This window comes from Sparus aurata, chromosome 17 (genome assembly GCF_900880675.1).
Source record: "Sparus aurata chromosome 17, fSpaAur1.1, whole genome shotgun sequence".
In the NCBI taxonomy this organism is placed as follows: domain Eukaryota; kingdom Metazoa; phylum Chordata; class Actinopteri; order Spariformes; family Sparidae; genus Sparus; species Sparus aurata.
This window is the reverse complement of record NC_044203.1, coordinates 37667295-37687970: the sequence shown is the minus strand read 5'-3', so window position 1 is coordinate 37687970 and position 20676 is coordinate 37667295. Positions and strand designations below refer to the sequence as shown.

Sequence of the window (20676 nt, the reverse complement as noted above, 5' to 3'; positions counted from 1 at the left end):
TCAGGTAGCTCTGCCGAGCTAACAGTGTTAGCATCAGGTAGCTCTGCCGAGCTAACAGTGTTAGCATCAGGTAGCTCTGCCGAGCTAACAGTGTTAGCATCAGGTAGCTCTGCCGAGCTAACAGTGTTAGCATCAGGTAGCTCTGCCGAGCTAACAGTGTTTGCATCAGGTAGCTCTGCCGAGCTAACAGTGTTTGCATCAGGTAGCTCTGCCGAGCTAACAGTGTTAGCATCAGGTAGCTCTGCCGAGCTAACAGTGTTAGCATCAGGTAGCTCTGCCGAGCTAACAGTGTTAGCATCAGGTAGCTCTGCCGAGCTAACAGTGTTAGCATGTTTACACAAGATAATGACTGAATTTACTTTTTTGAGTGAACTGTTCCTTTAAAACCTAAACCAGCAGACGTTTCAGGTGTGGTGATGGATGCTGATCCTGGGTCTGGTCTGATCCCGGGTCTGGCCTGATCCCGGGTCTGGCCTGATCCTGGTCTGGTCTGATCCCGGGTCTGGCCTGATCCCGGGTCTGGTCTGATCCCGGGTCTGGTCTGATCCCGGGTCTGGTCTGATCCCGGGTCTGGCCTGATCCTGGGTCTGGTCTGATCCCGGGTCTGGCCTGATCCTGGATCTGTTACAGCACGTTGAACATGAAGAACAGCATCGACAGCAGCAGAGCGACGGACAGTCCAGCTCCCTGTGGTCCACCTGAAAACAACCACAGTACTGTTTAGTTACTCTGATTACATGAAGTACTCTGATTACTAAATACAAGATCAACAGAAATGTTTCTTAAGCCCGTCACATTTTTAACAAACAACGATCCGCTCCCATCAAGTTCTGATTGGAGCTTCAAGTTAGTGTTGGAGCTGGTTCAGTCCAGTGTTTCCCAACCTGTGGGTCGGGCCCCTCTAAAGGGTCACCAGGTAGATCTGAGGGGTCGTCGTGTAATTAATGGGAGTTCAAGTCGATGTTGTGCAGTAAAAGTAAAATATTTCTCAGAATGAAAAGAATCAAGTGAAGTACAAGTACCATAGTAGTGTTTCAACATGTGAGTAAATGTACTCAGTTACTTTCCACCTCTACAACTTATTAATAAAGTTCCAGCCAACATTTGTCAAAAGAAACTTGAGATCTGTTTCCAGTTTCTGGACTTTTCTCAAATTTCTGATGTGAAGTGAAACGCTGACGGTCTGAACGGTTCTGTCAGAGTTCAGAGGTGAAATGTCTGAAACGTAATAAGTAATAAAAAGTAATCACCAGAGTCTGGTTTCTCAGTTCCTGCTGGTTTCTCAGTTCCTGCTGGTGTCTCAGTTCCTGCTGGTGTCTCAGTTCCTGCTGGTTTCTGGGTTCCTGCTGGTTTCTCAGTTCCTGCTGGTGTCTCAGTTCCTGCTGGTGTCTCAGTTCCTGCTGGTGTCTCAGTTCCTGCTGGTGTCTCAGTTTCTGCTGGTTTCTCTGTTCCTGCCGGTCCCTCTGGGCCCAGCAGCATGTTCTCGGTGACACTCAGTGATCCGTTGTGCGGCGCCGGCTCGATCTGCAGCAGTTTACACATCAGAGGGTAAATGTGGATGCTGTCGAACGGCTCAGACAGGAAGTTCTTCTTGAAGTCCGGTCCGAAGGCCCTGAAGATGGTCTTCATGTCCATCTCTCCGTTGTGGTAGCCGTGGTCGCCTTTGTTGACGTAGACGATGAATCTCTGGAGGGAAACAAAAAGATGAAGAATCACAAAGAAGTTCGATGTCGTCGGTCTGCAGCTTCCTCTGATGGCTGACTGGACCTCTGACCTCACCGACAGCTCACGTCACTTCGCCCTCGAACTGAGCTGGAAAGAATTTAGGACGGCTTTAATTTATCTAACTGCTCATATAAAAGCTGTTGGTCAGTTTCTGCACTTCAGAACTGTAATTATAAAGTTTGTAAAGTGACTGACAGACTGATGGTTCAGATGCTGATCAGACGCTGCAGTAACCTCGGAGTCGGTTCTGGGGAACAATCTTTCAGAACAGAATCAAACTGAGAGGATGAAGACTAAACAGCACTGAACCGTCGGGTCGGCACTTCCAGTAAACTCACGGAGTTCAGGTTGAATCCCAGATCTGCGACGACCACAATGGGGGGCAGCCGCTCGCTCTTGGCGAGATGGAAGCTTTCAGGGAACTCGTTCTTCTTGTAGACCGTCACGTTGGGCACTTTGGAGAGCGCGTCGAACACTTCCTGCTCCTTCCCCGTCTTCGGCGTCAGGATTCCGAACCCGCCGTAGTCCAGGATCTCGAAGCTGGTGAGCTTGAGCAGATCCATGTATTTGTTGATGATGATCTCGTCCACCTGCGGCCGCTTCTTGACCGTGGTCATGCCGTGGTCGGAGGTGAGGATGACGTTCAGGCTGTCGCTCAGATTAAAGCGAGAAATGGCCTCCCTCAGGTAGCCGATGGTGCGGTCGATCTGTGCGATGATCTTCTTCCTGTCGGGGTGGTCCGGTCCCTTGGCGTGGCCCACGTTGTCCGGCTCGCCATAGTACAGCGCCACAAAGTGGAAGTCTTCCTCGGAGAGCCAGCTCAGCACCTTGTCGATGTTCTGCTGCCACTCGGTCTCGTTGTCGTCCGGGTGGTCAAACTCCTCAAAAAGCACTCGGTCAACCACCTGACCGCTGTAGTTGGCGCCGCCGCCGGGGAAGTGGAAGGACGCGGTTTTCAAACCCTAAACAACAACAAACAAACAGTAAACAACAACAAACAGTAAACAACAACCAAAATGTAAACAACAACAAACAAACAGTAAACAACAACAAACTGTAAACAACAACAGACAGTAAACAACAACAGACAAACTGTAAACAACAAACAAACAGTAAACAACAACAAACAGTAAACAACAACCAAAATGTAAACAACAACAAACAAACAGTAAACAACAACAAACTGTAAACAACTACAACAAACTGTGAACAACAACAGACAAACTGTAAACAACAAACAAACAGTAAACAACTAACAAACCAACTGTAAACATCAAACTGTAAACAACATCAAACTGTAAACAACAAACAAACAGTAAACAACAACAAACCAACTGTAAACATCAAACTGTAAACAACATCAAACTGTAAACAACAAACAGTAAACAACAAACAAACCAACTGTAAACAACAACATCAAACTGTAAACAACATCAAACTGTACACAACAAACAAACCGTACACAACAAACAAACTGTAAACAACAACAACAACAGACAAACTGTAAACAACAACAGACAAACTATAAACATGGTGAATTAAAGTGATTTCTTTGTTTTCAAGTTGATTTCTGAGTCTGATTCTGACTCGATCTTTAATCCAGAATTGTCGGGAGAGAAACTCAAAACCTTTGAGACCAGCTCGACTCAGCTCTGATCGTCAGTTTAACTGAATCTTGGACGCCATCTTAACGAGGTCTCACCTGGTTCTGAGCTGTGATCCATAACGGCAGGACTTTTTTGTTCCACCATGAGGATTTTTTCAGCGTCATTTTGTGAGGAAGTTTCAGGTTGGTCTTGTCGTCAAACATCATGTTGTGGACGACTTCGTGATCCTCCACCCATCTGCCTAATGCACAGGAGCAGGAACAGGACGGGTTCACTTCAGAATAATGCTTCAGAACTTTTCAGAGTTTCACATTAAAGAGCTCAAAGTGAACAGTGTGTGACGTCAGGCCTCATGGACGAGCTGCTGTCAGCTTCTAGCTTATATTTGGCAGCAGTTTGAGTTTCGTCTGTCTGGGACTCTGAAATGATGGAGGTGAATTCAGAGCGTTCAGATGATCTAAAACATTAAAAGGTCAGTTAGCCGTGTAGCTAGTGCTCCTACTGGCTAACTCTGCCTGAACTGGCGGCTCAGGTCGTGACCTTGAAACCAAAGCTGCTCACTTTATCTTTCTCTGGAATTTAAACTTTATTGTTTCCTCCATGTGTTTTCTGGACGCAGAGGAACAAACTTACAGCAGGACAATAAATGACATCTTATCATATCTGACTGTGTGCTTCATTATGCAACCCTGATACAAATGTCAACTGTAAAACTTATAATCCTCTTGATAATCCTGCTTCTTACTGTGTGCTGCTGTCAGTTTATAGACGCAAATAAAGCTGTAAAGATTTTCATCTTGTGAGCAGACAAACGTCTAATCATGAAACGTTACAACATTTTAATCACCACTGACTTCATGTTAAAGTGAGATTACCCTCCATAAACTGTCTGAATATTGTGAAGTAAATCAATTATCAGATTAAATAAACTCAGTTTGGATCTGAAACATCTGGATCTTAAATTCAGATATAATTCAGAACCGATGATAAAGAGAAGTCACATATTTCTGTGGTATTTAAATAGTTGTTGATAATAATCAAATCTTTATTTACTTCCAAAGAAACTCCTTTTTAATGGATTAATTAGAAACTGTATCTACAACTCTAATAATGACTAACTGCCACTCAGTGTCTTCAGATAATATCCAGATGAGAACAGATGGAAGTACTTCTCATGTACTGCTGTACGGCTGTAGTTACTTTACACATTAATATTTCTACACAGAACATCTGAAGAGTTAAAACATAAAATCTGAAGTTTTCTTTTATATTAACAGTTTAAACGAGTTGATCAGTAATCACATTACTGTCTGTTCTTACTTTAATAAAAGCGAGTCACTTTTTACAGTGTGGTGTCATTTTGAATACTTTTATAGTTTGTTGTTTGTACTTTTACTGCAGTAAAGGATCTGAATACTTGTCATGTCAATATGTGCGGTGTGCTTTGAAAGGCGCCTTCAAATAAAATGCATTATTATTATTATTATTATAATTAGCTGCAGTACTGTGACTGGTTGTCTCAGTGTCACTGCAGCGTCCTGATGGTTTCCTCAGTAAAAGTACATGAATAAACACACGAGTGTATAAAGTTCTGTGGTACCGGTGATGGTGGTGAAGTGGGACGGGGAGGTCATGGTCAGCATCGGAGGGGTGATGTATTTGGCCTTGACTCCGTCCTTCACCATCTGATCCAGGTTCGGCGTGTCCACGTCCTGGTCGTAGTCCCACCTGAAGCCGTCGAAGGAGATGAGCAGCAGCTTGTTCCTCCCCGCCGCTGCCGCTGCCGCTGCCTTGCTCGCGGGCTTGCCGGCGGCGCAGACCACCGCCGCGACGACCAGGAAAAGCTCCAGCCTCATCTTCATCCTCACAGCGACTGACTGCAGCTCAGAGAGGCTTCACCTGTGTGCTCACCTGTGTGCTCACCTGCAGCTTTAATATGTAACCGCGGTGCTGTGATAGAGATCTGCTGACCCGAGCTGAAGGACGAGACCTTCGACTGGCAGCAGAGCTCAGATGGACTCTTATCAGAACTGATTTCATCCATCAGTAATCTGTGCACCTGCTGATATCTGCTCACCTGTATGTGTCACACAGCAATAAACATTAACACACCTGAAAACATGGACATTATCCAGGACAGTGGCGCCGCCAGGATTCAATTTCAAAGTAGGCCTATGCACAGAAACGGTAAATACAACAAATGGAAAAATAAAATTTTTAAGACAAAATCTAATGTTTTCAGTATCAGTGAAATAACAGATTGCAGCGCCCACATGATCTGTGACACTGTGGTTATTCTGACACGAGTTAAATGGCTGCTGTGTGGAAAACCACGCTGTGGTCCGTAATCACGGTGCAGGCGAGTGAGTTTGGAGCTGACCAGAGGAGAGAAAAAAGAGAAACAGATGACGCGACTGTAGCCGCCATGATATGACGACGTCGCCCCCGCTGAGGAGGAACTATGAAGAACTCAGTTGTGATGGAAAAGCACCTAAACTGAGTCGAGTAGAGCCGAGCTGTACTGTGTAGTGGAGAAGGGGCAACACACGCTGTGCGTAATTGCGCACACACGCGCGATCGTCCTCTGAGATGTGGCTGCGTCTCTCCAGGTCACTGTGTGACAGAAAGAAAAGCTCTGACTTGCTTGTGCAGACGTTGTTTGGTGTCACCCGCTGATTTGCATGATTTAAATATATAGCACGCCGAACCTTCCAATCCGGCCCAGTTCAGCACCTGGACAGCGCACTGCAGACCTGCAGCATTTGTTTTCATCTAAACTTTGCAAACGTGGTCGGGATTTGTAGAAGACATGTGTATGGTGCTCACTAGCCTCTGCTGTTCCTATAAATAATGCATCTCTGTGCAGAGAGGGATACAGGCTATGAAAAAGTGACCCCAAGTCCCCGCTCTCCCGCTAAACAGAGGGAGAGAGAAATTACACAGAATACAAATTGCTTTAATTTTTTTCTTTTTCACCTTCAAAAAACGTACGCACAGTGCGTCCAGGATTCCTGCTGGCGGCGTCACTGATCCAGGAGGAGGCTGAAACTCTGACGTCATCAACATGAGATGCTCACACAGTCAATGATCACAGACAGGAGGACGTTCAGCTCACAGGCTTCATCCTGCCTGTCGTCACGGTGACGTCATGATTAAACTTTACTCCAGAGGTGAAGAGGTTCAGACGGTCCACCTGAGCCGTCTGAGGTGTCGGTCCAGATGAACAAACGTTTTCATCATCGAACACGACTGAAACAAGTTTTAACGAACATTTATAAAACGCTCAGACAGTTCAGATGTTAACTTGTGTTTCCTGTTTGAAGAGTTATCAGGTTTATTTGTTCCACTGCAGGTTTATCAGAACACACAGATCATTTATTGCGCTTTAAATTATTATCACTGGAAATAAAACTGCACCTTATTTCTCTTGCACCTTAAGTGCCACTGAGCTCAGCATTTTATTGTATTTACCTCAATATTTCAACTTATTTCTGTAACTAATTAAACATTTTACTGTATATCATATTGTATTGTTTTTTACATATTGTGTATAGTACCTTATTATTTCTATATTTGCCCTTACATTTTGATTGTACCGCTGCTATGATGACGTCATTTCCCCGCGGGGATTAATAAAGTTGTCCATCTTATCTGATCACAACATGATGACCTTCATAAAACCTGATGTCAAATAAAATGATTCATCAGACTGAAGGACGTCTCAGGGAGCTCACTCACACCATCTCACAGCAGTGGCAGAGGGAGGTTCAGGAGAGTCCAAACAGAACATGTGAGCAGCTGAAGGTCACCTGAGCTCCGAAACACATCTGACCTCCACACCAAGTCTCCGGATCACTTTATGAGCTGCCTCGTCTGTGGTGACGTCAGAACGATGTCTCTCTGAACCCAGTCGACACAAATCTGTGATTTAGTGAGCTGGACTCTGGAACACTGAGGTTCCACTGAGTCCAGTGTGACTGGAGCAAACCTCAGGTTCTGTTCAAAACCTCCATGCTGGATATTACTGAAAATTATAGTTAAACAATTAAACTAAGTTGATTTAATATTATACACCTATTGAAATCATTAATGTGTCGTTAACTGATTTGAAAATAATTATGTGAACGATTGAGTCAATATTAAATCCAAACCATCGGTTGAAAGGGACACACCTCTGATTTTACTGCTTTTTATACCTTATAGTAATGTTTTTATGGAGAATTCAGAATCTCTGCCATTAGGTTCCATTTATACTCAGTTTTTTCAATAGCTTCCAAGTCACGTGATCCATCGACTCCAAATCAAAGTCAAAATGTTTCTTTGTATTCTGTTTTTGTTATCACACTTTTCCCCCCAGTAGTTTTTATGTATAGTCAGCAGTTCTTTACAATAGCTCGCAGGTCATGTGACCCATCGACTCAAAATCAAAACCAAATGTGAAATTAAAAAATGTAAAGTTTCGTCTGAATAAATAAATGTCTCTTATTTTGGTGGTAGAGGAGACCCGGAAGCACTTCAGTATCACTTCCGGTATTTTCAAGTTCTTGTGCTCACGCTGGAATAAAAACGTCCTTGGTTCATTCTTCAGTGAAAATGCGATAAATATCTTGATATCTGGAACAATAAATTGTGTTTTTTCTCTCCGGACTTCCTGTGGCACTCTGGCCGGAGGTCTGTGGGCTCAGGCCGGTACGTAGAGCGGTAACGTTACACTTAACCTCCGTGTTGTGGACTGTGACAGGGCTAACGTTAGCTATTAGCATTGTTGTATGTGGCGCTATACGCATTAATTAGCATTAGCACGTTGATAAATGTTTAATCTTCAGTGTTCGGGACGCTCAGTAGTCACTACATGTGGGCTGTAGCTTGTAGAGTCCCTGTTTGGTTAGTTGACGTTAGTATAACGGAGGTCACACCAGACTCCATTTAACAAGTGTCGTATTTAAAAGTTTCTTATTCGTCAGAAAGCTAAAGAGGAGTCAGAAAGTAAACTTGAGACATCATAAAAGTCAGCAAGAGTCGCCTTTTAATTCGGCATACATGTGTTTCACCCAGCACATCTGAAATCAAGTCATTTTCACAGTTTATCACTATAAGACCTACAACACAAGTCATATAACCTCCACGTCTAGAGGCGACATATCAGCAGGAAGGATCCCAGCGGGAACTGACGGCTGGTGTGTGTTTCTGTGGGACCTGTTAGTGTGTTGAACAGAGATATATGAAAGTCTTACTCAGTTTTATTCAGAGTCTCACAAAGTGAAACAAATCATGTATGAACATCTTTGTTAATAACATCTTTGACTTGTACAATCAAACCAGTTGGTCAGTGTTTCGCTGTGCGCGTTGTTACAAACCCTGAACTTAACATCTCTTCTGGTTTGTTTCAGGAATGTCTTTGTTATGGAGCCTGAGGCCGGCGCTGACATCACTGTTTCAAGGTGAGGCTGCACACCATCAGCCTGTCTCAGGTGCATGCTGGTCCGTCTTGGCTGAGGGTGCCGTTCAGCGTTTTGACCCTCTTCAGGGGAATATGTTTGAAATTTGGCCAGATCGCCAAGAAAGACAGTGGAAGAGATTCATGTTGAGTCATAGATAAAAAAAGAGGATATAAATTTGACAGCGGGGAAGGTTCTGTATGTGTTGTTGACCCCTAACTTTACTTATACAGAGGTTTCATATGAATATAATACGACAGGCCAGTGCTCATAAAAGGGAAGTTGTCTTTGTATATCAACCATTATTTGTCATTGATTCATTTTCTTTAGATTGTTTCACATGACTCACAGTTGAAGCACTTTTGTAGCTTTGAACTGCTTGAAACTCTCATGGTTCAATGATCCGAGCAGAATTAGGTGACAGCTGTCACAGAATGTGTGCATGTCACCCAAACACATTCTGTACTGGGCAAAAACGGAGCACAAAATTCTGTCACAAAGCAGCTAACTATGGGCCAGAACCAAAGATTATGCTGGTGAAACGTTATCTTAAAGTCGATGGAGGCTCATGGGTATTGTAGTATTTAGAGCCGTCCACCAAAATGACGAATCACAAATGACTTCATAGAAACAATGTTGAAATAAAGAAACTGGCAGAAACAGACGAAGTGCTGAGATGAAATTAACATCAGCGAGTTAATCAGGATGAGATCAATCAATGACTGTAATCAAGATGTACATTTTTATTTTGTACTTTTATATATTAAAATCTGGTCTCTTTACATGTTTAACATGTAAATAACCTTTCCCTGCCTGCAGCGTCCCAGCATGCCTCTGCCTGGACGGCTCCCATCCTCTCCAGGACGATGGCCACCCTCAACCAGATGCACCGGCAGGGGAAACCCAAACCGCCTCCTAAAACTGTCGGCGCCACGTTCGGCCGTCCCCAGCTGAAGGCGGTGGTCCTGAAGACCATGATCCGGAAACCCAAGAAGCCCAACTCTGCCAACAGGAAGTGCGCTCGAGTGCGCCTCTCTAACGGGAAGGAGGCGGTGGCGTTCATCCCCGGGGAGGGACACAACCTGCAGGAGCACAACGTGGTGCTGGTGGAGGGCGGGAGGACTCAGGATCTGCCCGGAGTCAAACTCAAAGTGGTCAGAGGCAAATATGACTGTGCCCACGTGGTGAAGAAGAAGCAGTAGAGTGAGAGGAGGACGCTGGAGTGATGGAAGTGTGTGTTTGTCAGCTGTTCAATAAATTACATGTGCTCTTTATTACATCATCATCTCGTAACTGATGTCAGATCTTTATTATAGACTCCTGGGATTTGATCCTGTTCAGAAGGAACATCGCAGGTTGTGTTCTGATGCATTTCTGCATCCAGATTGGGTCCATGTTGATTTTAGGAAGTCTGGACAACAAAAAACACATTAAATGTGAGTTATGAAACAGATCCAAAGTAAAGGTGCATCTGTTTCAGGTGTTTTGAAATGTGATTAAAAGTCAGAACTCTCTAGGAGCTCTTTTCAGATTTCAAAGCGTCTTTTGTCTCTCGCAGTGCAAAACACCAGTGATCATCAACACTTCAGGCTTCAGTGTTGTTAAGCAGCGTCACCCACACAGAGTAACTGACGCTTAAGTCGTTACCACAGCAGCCCGTGCAGTAGGTTGGTGGTGTTTGGACACACAGATCTAATCACTTGGCATTAATGGTGCAGACTGTCTGTCTGAGTGATCTGATTTGAGAGACAGCTGATTTCCCTGCAGTCTGAACCAGCAAGCCTTGAAATCCAGCACTGATGCTGGTGATCTGATGCTGCTCACAGTCAAGCTGCGTTGAGCAATCAGACATCTTCAAGTTGAAACAGGAAGCAGTGGTCATGTAGTGTAACAGGAAGATCACCTGCTCAAAATGGAGTACTTGTGTCAAAATCCTACCAGAGAGCAATAATAATCATTTCACTCCTTATGTCAAGTACGTTTTTATTCCACATCAAAGCTGCACGAAATATACTTGATCTTGTTCTCTGTTAAAGATTACTCGAAAAGTACACAGTAAAAGTACTTCATATTATTCATGCAGGTAGTCTAGGAAGTACTAATTTCAGCAGTATATGAATCTACTGATGACTGATGGAAACAATGTTTTTGTTTTTTTCCTCACGTCCTTTACTTTGAAATCCAGAAGGATCCTTCATGATACCTTCAGGTTATTACCAGGAATAATGACTGTAAAAGTCTCATATGTGTCAGGGTTCTGATTGTGAGTCTGCAGTCTGACCATCAGTCAGAGCGGGTTCAGTACGATTACCGGAAATGTAAATGGTGTGTCTGATTTCAGAATCAGAATCAGAAATCCTTTAATGTCCCGCAGACGGGGAAGTTTGTTTGTCGCAGCAGTGTCAGACCAAGCAAACACAAACCACGGCTGGCCTGACCGCAGCTCCTCTGCTATGCTTTACGTATCGTAGTTCATTCGCTCACAATAATCTATGAAAACACACCAGACTCATTTTTATATTTTTTGTGAACTTTAAAAAGTTTGCCTAACATTGTATGTAGACGTGACTCCTGCAGCACTGTGGAGAATCAGAAAGACGCTTAAAATACAGGAACTGAAACATGAACTTCAGCTGCATGTCAGAACTCGGTCGGTCTTTAGACATGACAGATTTGTCAGTCTGGGTTGTAATGAAGGAAGAAGAAACATGAAGGTGAAGTGTGGATGAGCAGCAGCTGCAGGGTTGTTGCAGTTCCTCCTCCGGCCAGCGGCGGCAGCACTGAGCGCAGCGCCGCGCAGCTGACGAGCGAAGAAGACTGAGTTTACGTTGAATCCACCTGCTGTCTGTTTATGTTACTTTACCTGCTGCTGACACCGACCCGGACCCTCCTGCCGGGCCGTTGAGGGGTCCATCTTTCCTCCGGAGAGTTCGGATTTGTATCGTCGAATTTAAAAATGACGTAATTAGCGTTCGACAGCAGAAACACACGTTCGGCCGGAGCGGCGGTCCAGGACGCTGTGACGTAGGACTCCTGCATCCGAGCTAGCAAGCACCGTTAGCATTAGCATCGCGTCAAGGCAAAGTCAGAGCAGCCGTCTCCTCCTGGAGCCTTTTTACCCGCCGGAGGTGTCTGATCCCCCGCAGCTCTCCTCGCCTCACCCGGCCTCCAGCTCCAGAGAACCGAGGTAACGTGTCCGTGTGCCCGCTGAACGTCAGCGCTTCGGGTTAAGATTAACGAACTAGCATAACTGTTAGCTCGGAAGGAAAAATGTATATTTACATCTAACGGCGCTGCTCTTCTCTGATTGGATGAAACGCATCAGTCAACACGCACACACACACACACACAGACACACAGCTAATGAACATTATATGATGAGTGTCAGTAATGTGCGTTATGTCGTAATTATAAACAATTATAACCATACAAATACTGCAGGAGAGTTAACAGTTATACCTCAGCCCGACCGGACCGAACCGGACCGGATATAGATATGATATATGAGACTATATATCCATGTCAACGGGTCCAATAGGATTCTAATGCCAGGTGTTCCCAACAAGAAACCCTGCTGGAGTTTGGAACCAGTCCTATAGGATTATATAGGTTATACTGTAAGACTTTATATAATAATAATAATAATAATAATAATAATAATAATAATGCTAGTTGTTGTTTATTTTACAGGACTTCCATACATCCTGGAAAATCTGTAAAACTGTTGACCAAATTTCCAATGTCCTGGAAAACCTTTGGATATCCCGAGACATATTTAAACTCCCTGAAACTACACAGCACAGTGTGGTGTTAGTAGTAAACTGTATATTGTTGTAAAAACATAGATTTTCTTTAATGTAAACAAGGTAGTTGTTTAAAGAGGTCCTATCATGCTAATTTTAAGGCTCACACTTTTATTTGGGGGTTCCAGTAGAACAGGTTTACATACTTTAATTCCCCAAAAATTATAGGTATAGGTAGGGAGGGTACTGCCGAGCAAGGTAGTGTGATCTAAAATAACGCAGATACAGCAGTAGCCACTGTGTCTGCTGACTGACTGTCTATGTTTCATAATAAATGTATAAGTATATATTTATAAAGCGCCTGTTGCATAGTGATGCACATAAGATACAGAAGTAAAGGCTCGACTCCAGACCAGGCGAGTCAGGCAGTGTGAGGGGGAATAACTGCCTGTGGTCTGGACTTTGGGCTCTGTCACTTTGCAGAACTTTTACACGCACAAACATGCTTCATAACACAATAAATAATAGATCATAACTGAAAATGTCCTGGAAATGATCTCTAGCTGTGATATCCAGCTTGCTTTAAGCCACCAAACAGAATGTTATCTTAATATTTTATAAACTTGCCTGTTGAGAAGATGTATATTGATATTATTAATATATGTATATTCTGTATATTCTATATTCCTACATACAACCCATCTCTGCACACTGCTCACCTTTATACTATACCTGAAGTTGTTAAAGAAGATTAATTCTGACTTTCTTTAAAAATGATTAAATTAAATATCAGTGGATGTTTCCTGAAAACCACCTGGAAGGCTAAAGTTCAGTTTGTGTCCTTCACCTCCCTGCAGCCCTGCACAGAGCCAGCTGCATAAAGAACTGGCTGTCCCAGTTTGGTGTGGATGAACTTTGACCTCCACTTAGTGAAACACCCCTGAGATGTGACCTGGAACAGGCCTGCTGTGATTCTTACATGTGGAAATGAGCTCCGTGTCTTCAGTCTGAGCTTCAACCCTGATCAGGTGCTGACTGATCTGTATTTGTGTCCTTTTACTTTATCTCAGAGGCCTCGAGGAGACACGTCCGCCCTCAGACGGATCAGAGCATGAAGAGATGAATGGAGTGAAGGTGGACGCAGAGCGAAGAGGAGAGGACTGTCAGCAGCTTCCTGCTGAAGGTCAAGGACTGCTTCTTTACTACATGCACATTAAAATGCCTAAATGATCTCCGTCCACACTGAAACAGCCAGCTAGCTGCTAGTTGGTGGATTTTATTACCTTTGGACAGAGCCATGCTAGCTCTTTTTTTATACCTGTTTCCAATATTTATGCTAAGCTAAGCTAGCTCTAGAGTCACGTTTACTGCACAGACATGAGAGTTGAACCAATCTGAGCACCTGCAGAGAGAGAAAGAGTTGATGGGTTTCTCAGAAGGACAGAGATGATCTTCATGATGTTAATGTCAGTATCATGTCCTGCAGGAGACGGGAGCGTCCCCGACGCAGAGACACCGTCCACACCGCAGAGCAGCCGTCAGTCAAAACGCCATCACCGCTGTTCAGTATGCAGCAGGGAGTTCTCTCGTCCGTCTCGGCTGGCGGACCACATGGCCACACACTCTGGTGACAAGCCGCACAGCTGCTCCGTGTGCGGGAAGCGCTTCACAAAAAAGATAAATGTGGTGGTGCACCAGCGGGTCCACACCGGCGAGAAGCCGTACTCCTGCCCAGACTGCGGGGCCAGCTACGCCCAGCTGGGCTGCCTGCGGCGGCACCGCCTCCAACACGCCGCAGAGAAGCCACACCACTGCTCGGTGTGCGGCCGCGGCTTCATTCAGCGACGGCATCTCGTCCAACATGAGCGGATTCACACCGGAGAGAGGCCGTTCTCCTGCTCGCTGTGCCCCAAACGCTTCGCTTCCAGGACGGGCCTCAGCGACCACCAGAAGACCCACGGAGAGCAGAACCTCTACTCCTGCTCGTTCTGTGAGAAAACGTTCTCCACGTCGTCGTCCTTCAGGGACCACGTGAGGCTCCACACGGGAGAGAAGCCTCACCGCTGCTCGCTGTGCTGCAAGAGCTTCAACCGGCCGGGCCTGCTGAGGAAACACCTGCAGAGGCATGCCGAGGAAAACACTGTGGTCCAGGCTGGAGGTGCAGCTGGCAACGTGAGTGATGATGGAGTCAATGTGAGAGAACCCATGTGGCTGCTTAAATAAAAGTGTTAGCATGCACCCCGTCTGAAGTGTGAGCAGGAGCTGGACAGCATGCCGAGATCCATCATTAGATGACGGACAGGTGTAATATCTGGGTATGTGAAATGTGTCAGTGTCGGTAGCTGTGGAGTGGAGGATCCAAGGTGTTGACTTCAAACTCAGTGTTTCGTTGCCTTTCAACAAAAAGACGCAGCTTGTTTGTTCCTGAATCTAATGAATAAATCTTTGTCTGTAAACACCAGAAGGAAACGTTTCATCGCTGCCTCCTGTGCCTCAAAGATTTCTCCACCATGGAGAAGCTGCAGCAGCACCTGAAGCTCCACCAGAGGGCGCTGCAGTTTACGTGCGACATCTGCGGCCAAGGTTTCAGCCGAGCCTCCCGGCTGACGGAACACGAGAGGTCTCACACCGGAGAGCGACCGTTCCAGTGTGACGTCTGCAAGAAACGATTCTCCATGCAGAGAGTGTTCAGGAAGCACCAGGAGATCCACCGCAGGGAGGGACGCAGCGCCGCCATGACGCCAGACCACGGCGCCGCCATGACGCCAGACCACAGCGCTGCACTGTCGGACTCTGATAACAAGGTCAGGAATTTGCTGCTTCCAGACCCTGAAATACTCTGTTATGTTTTTCACTGTGACTGGAGATTATTTGCACTGTTGCTCCAAACTAACAAGATGATGAACATCTACAACAATGAGTGTTACCAGTTTAACTTCACAGTCGCTGTAAACTGAAACACATTCTCTCTCACAGACGCCAGACGAGCAGCTGGGGGACGGCGGTGGCGTTCTGAACGGGCTGCAGGAGGCCGACAACAGAAACGATGATGATGTTGATGATGAAGAGGAAACGGTGCATTCACTGACGGGTCAGAACACTAAACATACGTCAGTTCATATCTCTAACGTAACTTAAACACTGTAGAGCTGCTCCTGTACACCAGCAGCTCACAGAACTGAACCAGAACCAGCTCTCCTCTCACAGAACTGCAGATTTATTGTGATGTTCTTGTTCACGACCTTTTCTGACCCAGTTGGCTCAATGTTGGTTCTGGTGACGTTTTGATGAAACGATGTAGTTCACTGAGCTTTAACACAAAACTACATGAGGTTTGACTTTAATGACAACAAACTGACACTTTATTGATTTGTGAAATGATCTTTACATCCTGTCCGAGTCCTCCTGATCCTGAACTGTGTTGATATTGGCAGACGTCGGCTCCGACGGCGTGAAGAAGCTCCACGTCTGCTCCGTCTGTGGGAAGAGCTACACGAGGCCGTCCAGGCTCAAAGAGCACTTCAAGATCCACACGTCAGAGAAGCTGCAGCGCTGCTCCGTGTGCACAAAGGCTTTCACCACCACGACCAACCTGAGAGCTCATGAGAAGATCCACATGGCCAACAAACCTCACCCCTGCAGCATCTGCCCCCGGAGCTTCCTGAGGCCCTGCCTGCTCCGCAAACACATGAGGATCCACATCAGGGACGGACTCATCGCAGCCCCCGCAGACAAGGTGAGGCCTGGGCACGCTGTTTCTGCTTCATAAGCAGTGTTTTACAGAACACATAATATAAAACTGATCCCAGAGCTGTGCAGCAAAACTCATTTCATAATCAGCTGATGTTTATCAAACTGCTGCAGAACAGCTTATATCTAATAAGCAGATATCAGTCTATACACAAAAGAAAGTGTTGTCAGAGTGCGTCGTGCCAGGTGACAAGTCTTTCAACATGAAGAATCAAAATATTTGGTGTCTAATTTTCTTCCGAGTTCTCACTGCAGCTCTGATATGAACCTTATTTCTGTTTGAGTGGAGATTGATGAGGTGATGTTTCCTGTTTCAGGAGTTCTGGCTCAACATGAAGACTGAAGAAGAGGAAGAGGAGGAGGAGGAGGAGGAGGAGGAAGGTCCTTACGAGCAGGTACGAACTTCAGTCTTTTGATCATCCTCATGTGAAACGACCAGAACAGCTTCTAAATAGACTTTTCAGGTTGTTTATCATCTGTCTCGTGATGTCTCCAGGACTCAGACGACCTTTCTACCCCAGCCGAGTCCTTCATCACCAAGTCTGGACCTCCACCCAGTAACCACGGTAACCACGATAGCTTGCTGTTGAGGGAGGACGGAGAAGAAAACAAGGAGGGAGACGTCAGCGGTTTGATCAACTCTGATGGCGAGGAAGAGGACTGGAGGCCGGCGCTCGTCGGTCCGTTGGCTCCTCAGACATGATTTTGTGCAGCGACACACTGTGGTGGTAGAATGAGAGTCAGCTGCTGTAGTTACTGTGTTGTTTCTGTTTTATGGCGGGTGGCAACCAGCAGTAAAGTTTATTACCATCAGCTGCTATAATAATGTAAGAAAGGAACATAAGAGGTTCTAGATTATTCACACGGTATCATCATGTGTGTTAACATTTCATTTTTTAATGTCGTCAATATCTGTATGTTGACACCTCGAGTAAATTCACAAATATTAAGTAAATCTCTCTCTTGTCACTGTCCTGGCAGAACAAGATGGCCGCTCAGAGATTCAGGCAGTCCCCGCCGGCGGGAAAGGGAAGCACAGCTGTCCTGTCTGCGGTCGAGACTGTTTCAAGGCGTCGGCGCTGCAGAAACACCTGAGGATCCACTCGGGCGAGCGTCCGTTCCAGTGCCCCACCTGCAGGAAGAGCTTCACCCAGCAGGTCCACATGACAGAGCACCAGAGGATCCACACCGGGGAGAAACCCTACACCTGCACCGACTGCAGCAAGAGCTTCACCTTCTCCAGCGCCCTGCGGCGACACCAGCGGCTGCACACCGACGCCCGGCCGTACGAGTGCTCCATCTGCGACAAGACCTTCAAACAGCAGAGCTCGCTCAAGAGCCACCAGCTGACGCACTCAGGAGTCCGCTACCAGTGTCCGCTCTGCAGCAAGAGCTTCAGCCGGGCCCTCGAGCTCACCTACCACGTGGACATGCACTCCGACACCCGGCCCTACTTCTGCAACATCTGCAAGAAGAACCTGAGTGGCGCCAGGATCTTCCGCAACCACATGAAGAAACACGAGTCACCAAAGTCACCACTGTCGCTAATGCCGCGAGCTGGACCTGGAAACACTGAGACCGTCTCAGAGGTCCGACACTGACAAACCAGCAGTCTCTAAAAGACCTGTGGTTTCTCAGCAGCCAGTCGTGTGTGGACTACAGGTGATCAGTGATGTCACTGGAGAGGTTTTAGACTTATGGATCAGTTGACATTCACTGAGTATCATTCGGACCCAATCACTAGAATAAATGTTGGTAAAGTACGTCTCTGCAAAACAACAGATGTGTTTAAATGTTATATTTCATGAGGTCCAACTTTTGATTTCTCTCCCCTCACAACGCTGTGGCTCTGCTCTGGTTAGGGTCAGAAAAACATCATGTTTTGTCTTTAAAATACCTGTTTTGGTCGCCACAAACTGAGCTGCAAAGTGTCTTGAGGTGTCCTTCAGAAATATCCAGCTCTGTCAAGTGTTGGAACACAGACTCAGTGGTCCGTCCACCAGCGACATTAGCGTCAGGTCATGAACATGTCATGAGGGTGATGTGTTGGAACAAGTGGAAATGTCGGTATGGTACAGTGTCTCGTACTGGACTCGTTTAAATATATTTGTGGTTTGTAGAGACGTGAACTTGTCGTCCTGCTGACTGAGCTGATTACAAGGTTTTATTTGAGTTTATTCAGAGCTGCAGACACACACACGAGCCGAGTGTGACTGCAGTGTTTGTTGACAGCAGTCTCCTCTCATATGAAGGTCAAAGATCAGCCTCAGAGCCTGCAGGGCCACAGTGCCTTGCTCAAGGACACTTTATAAGGTTGATCAGTTAAACCAAAGATGGTTTATGTTTACCCATGAGGCCGTTCTGCTGCTACTGAGTGCATTCCTGTCTGTATCAGTACAGATGCAACTGAAGTGTCACTTAACTTATTTATAGTAGGAATCAGTGAAGCTGTGATAATGTCATCATGTTTCTCCTCATCACTGTTCAATAAAGTGACTGAAACTCTAAACGCTCCATCAGCAAGTCTTTTCAAACACCTGGAGAAGAAACATCATTAAAGCTGTAAACTTTTAAATGTCTTGAATCCAGTTGACAGAAGAATAATCATGTGACCGTAGCTCTAAAAATGATGATGTAACATCCAGTAAGGACACTCCCATACACTCCCACACAGGTTTTAAAACCCTGCAGCTCCTGCAATTAGTTGGAACTGAAGGCTCCTCTTGTTTGAGAGGTGAAACGTGTCCAGTTGTTTCAAACTTTAATCATCCATCAGTGTTTAAAGTCACACTGTTGTTTCAGACTGAAGCAAAGATTGTTGGTAAACCAGAAGCATTTTTTAGTCTCTCTGAATAACTATGCTCGTGCTGAGAATCTGTTCTGGTTTTGTTTCATGTTTGTAGTCCAGACCACCATATGTGCTCAAGAATAAATACAAGCTGTTGTAGGAGACATAGCTGCTTGATTATAAAGGTTATTAATCACTGGCGATTAATAATACACTCGTAAATGGGTCACCACCTCTGTTGTTTAGTTCTTGGAATAAGGAAATTATTCCAAACACCTAAATGTACCAGTTTGACTTGAACAGTTTGTTCAATTTGTTCAAAGTCGATCTCGGCTGGGAGCACACAAAGTTTCTTTTGTTGGAGGCTCCTTGCAAGGCTTCTGAAGCAGACAATGACTGCGACGTTCTTCATCAAATGATCACAGTCTTGAAAAAGACTTTTTCTTTGTTGTTTCAAATGGTGGTTCTTAAGTTCTGATTCTGAAACTAATTCAACTTCTTCTGGATCAGGCAGTGATACTTTAACGGTACATTAAAATCAAAAATCAAAAAGAAAATAATTTTGTTCTATTAAAATCTTGGATAAAAGTAAAACACTTAAAGTAGTGGTTCAATTCGCTTTTCTTAGAGCTTGTTGCAAAAATAAAAACAAAATTGAAAAGCAAAGAAGTGAAGTGAAGAGAAGAGAGAAGGAGAAGAAGACAGAGAGAAGTAGACAGAAGCAGACAGAAGGAGAGAGAAGCAGAGAGGGGAGAAGAGACAGAAGTGAAGTGACCGAAGTGTGGAGCAGAGCATGACTCTGTTTTTATGACCTGACCAGACTGAAAACGGGGGGGGGGGGGCTGGCTGACAATCATTCCTTTGCTTGCCCTTCTGGGAGTGAACAATGCCACCTATATGCACCTGAGCTCCCCTTCTGATAGCACAGCGACCCCCCACACACTGAGTAAATTACACCAGAAACCTCAGAACACAACCAAACACATTCAGCTCCTATACCTAAGACTTGGGTCCGAAGTAGGCTTTATGAAGCCTCTTGAAGGACTCTCGAGGGGATTCTTATCTTCCCTATTTCACAGTTAAATCAGTAGTTGGACCTGTCTTTAGTGTGTAAATTTAAATTCATCCATCAGTACTTTGCTGAGGGCTTTATAGCTCTTTTTGACACGGCGAGATTGTCGCTTGATGAATTTGCTGACTTTCTGAGTAGATGTTACTTTAATTAGATAGACTTTTTATCAACTATGACATTTGAGAGTCTCCTTCAGATAGGACTCTATATCTTTTAAGTAAGCGCTGGTATCATGAGTACCCCCAGGCTTGGGTTCGAAAAAGGTTATGCTTCAAACAGTTTTATCTAGGTCTCTGTCAGAGGAACCTTGCGAATAGTACGCAATTGAAAGAGGGAGAGGCTTTTTAGCTCCACCCACTGATATACCCCCACTTGTTTCAGCAGGATTTGGCTCAGTGGTGGTTTGCCCACTGAGGGAGTAACTTCTAAGCTGTGGAATTCACAGCAGTTGAGTTCACTTTTCACTCAACAGCAACTTCTGGGCGAAGGCGGCAAAATCAGTGATTTCTTCTCACAGACAGTTTTCCAGTGATTCAGAAAACTTTTAATCCGC

The 20676-nt window shown here is 45.2% G+C and overlaps 3 protein-coding genes across 8 annotated transcripts; 2 read left to right on the top strand and 1 right to left on the bottom strand.

Moving 5' to 3' along the window:
- Window positions 1-87: 87 nt before the first annotated feature.
- On the bottom strand, window positions 88-5269 carry LOC115567322 (ectonucleotide pyrophosphatase/phosphodiesterase family member 7-like). 3 transcript variants are annotated; one of them, XM_030393770.1, is made up of 6 exons: window positions 4933-5269; window positions 3428-3573; window positions 2064-2687; window positions 1251-1686; window positions 610-698; window positions 88-575 (listed from the first exon to the last, which is right to left on the bottom strand). In XM_030393770.1, the coding sequence occupies exons 1-5, from the start codon at window positions 5192-5194 to the stop codon at window positions 625-627; spliced, it is 1542 nt and encodes a 513-aa protein (XP_030249630.1). In that variant the 5' UTR covers window positions 5195-5269; the 3' UTR covers window positions 88-575; window positions 610-624. The 3 variants fall into 3 exon arrangements, with proteins under 3 accessions (XP_030249630.1, XP_030249631.1, XP_030249629.1); XM_030393771.1 differs by having other exon boundaries at window positions 88-698; window positions 1251-1269; window positions 1324-1686; XM_030393769.1 differs by having other exon boundaries at window positions 88-698.
- Window positions 5270-7891: 2622 nt separating this feature from the next.
- Window positions 7892-10052, top strand: LOC115568003 (28S ribosomal protein S12, mitochondrial-like). Of its 2 annotated transcripts, XM_030394992.1 has the most exons (4): window positions 7892-7909; window positions 8014-8021; window positions 8723-8773; window positions 9590-10052. In XM_030394992.1, the coding sequence occupies exons 3-4, from the start codon at window positions 8725-8727 to the stop codon at window positions 9970-9972; spliced, it is 432 nt and encodes a 143-aa protein (XP_030250852.1). In that variant the 5' UTR covers window positions 7892-7909; window positions 8014-8021; window positions 8723-8724; the 3' UTR covers window positions 9973-10052. The 2 variants fall into 2 exon arrangements, with proteins under 2 accessions (XP_030250852.1, XP_030250853.1); XM_030394993.1 differs by lacking the exons at window positions 7892-7909; window positions 8014-8021 and adding an exon at window positions 8487-8509.
- Window positions 10053-11545: 1493 nt separating this feature from the next.
- LOC115568001 (zinc finger protein 436-like) lies at window positions 11546-18772 on the top strand. 3 transcript variants are annotated; one of them, XM_030394991.1, is made up of 10 exons: window positions 11546-11957; window positions 13371-13481; window positions 13584-13696; window positions 14000-14685; window positions 14979-15317; window positions 15490-15604; window positions 15948-16249; window positions 16581-16658; window positions 16760-16943; window positions 17245-18772. In XM_030394991.1, exons 3-10 carry the CDS (start codon window positions 13633-13635, stop codon window positions 17862-17864), a joined length of 2388 nt encoding a protein of 795 aa, XP_030250851.1. In that variant the 5' UTR covers window positions 11546-11957; window positions 13371-13481; window positions 13584-13632; the 3' UTR covers window positions 17865-18772. The 3 variants fall into 3 exon arrangements, with proteins under 3 accessions (XP_030250851.1, XP_030250849.1, XP_030250850.1); XM_030394989.1 differs by having other exon boundaries at window positions 14976-15317; XM_030394990.1 differs by lacking the exon at window positions 13371-13481 and having other exon boundaries at window positions 14976-15317.
- Window positions 18773-20676: the final 1904 nt, after the last annotated feature.

Bases quoted from the DNA above. Each gene is read 5' to 3' on its own strand.
- LOC115567322 (XM_030393769.1), bottom strand. From the start codon at position 5,194: ATGAAGATGAGGCTGGAGCTTTTCCTGGTCGTCGCGGCGGTGGTCTGC. The intron at 3,574-4,932 runs GTACCACAGAAC...CCTGTGCATTAG, and splicing joins CCACTTCACCACCATCACCG to GCAGATGGGTGGAGGATCAC. The intron at 2,688-3,427 runs GTGAGACCTCGT...GTTGTTGTTTAG, and splicing joins GGATCACAGCTCAGAACCAG to GGTTTGAAAACCGCGTCCTT.
- LOC115568003 (XM_030394992.1), top strand. From the start codon at position 8,725: ATGTCTTTGTTATGGAGCCTGAGGCCGGCGCTGACATCACTGTTTCAA. The intron at 8,774-9,589 runs GTGAGGCTGCAC...CCCTGCCTGCAG, and splicing joins GCTGACATCACTGTTTCAAG to CGTCCCAGCATGCCTCTGCC.
- LOC115568001 (XM_030394990.1), top strand. From the start codon at position 13,633: ATGAATGGAGTGAAGGTGGACGCAGAGCGAAGAGGAGAGGACTGTCAG. The intron at 16,659-16,759 runs GTACGAACTTCA...TGATGTCTCCAG, and splicing joins AGGAAGGTCCTTACGAGCAG to GACTCAGACGACCTTTCTAC. The intron at 16,944-17,244 runs GTCCGTTGGCTC...CTGTCCTGGCAG, and splicing joins CTGGAGGCCGGCGCTCGTCG to AACAAGATGGCCGCTCAGAG.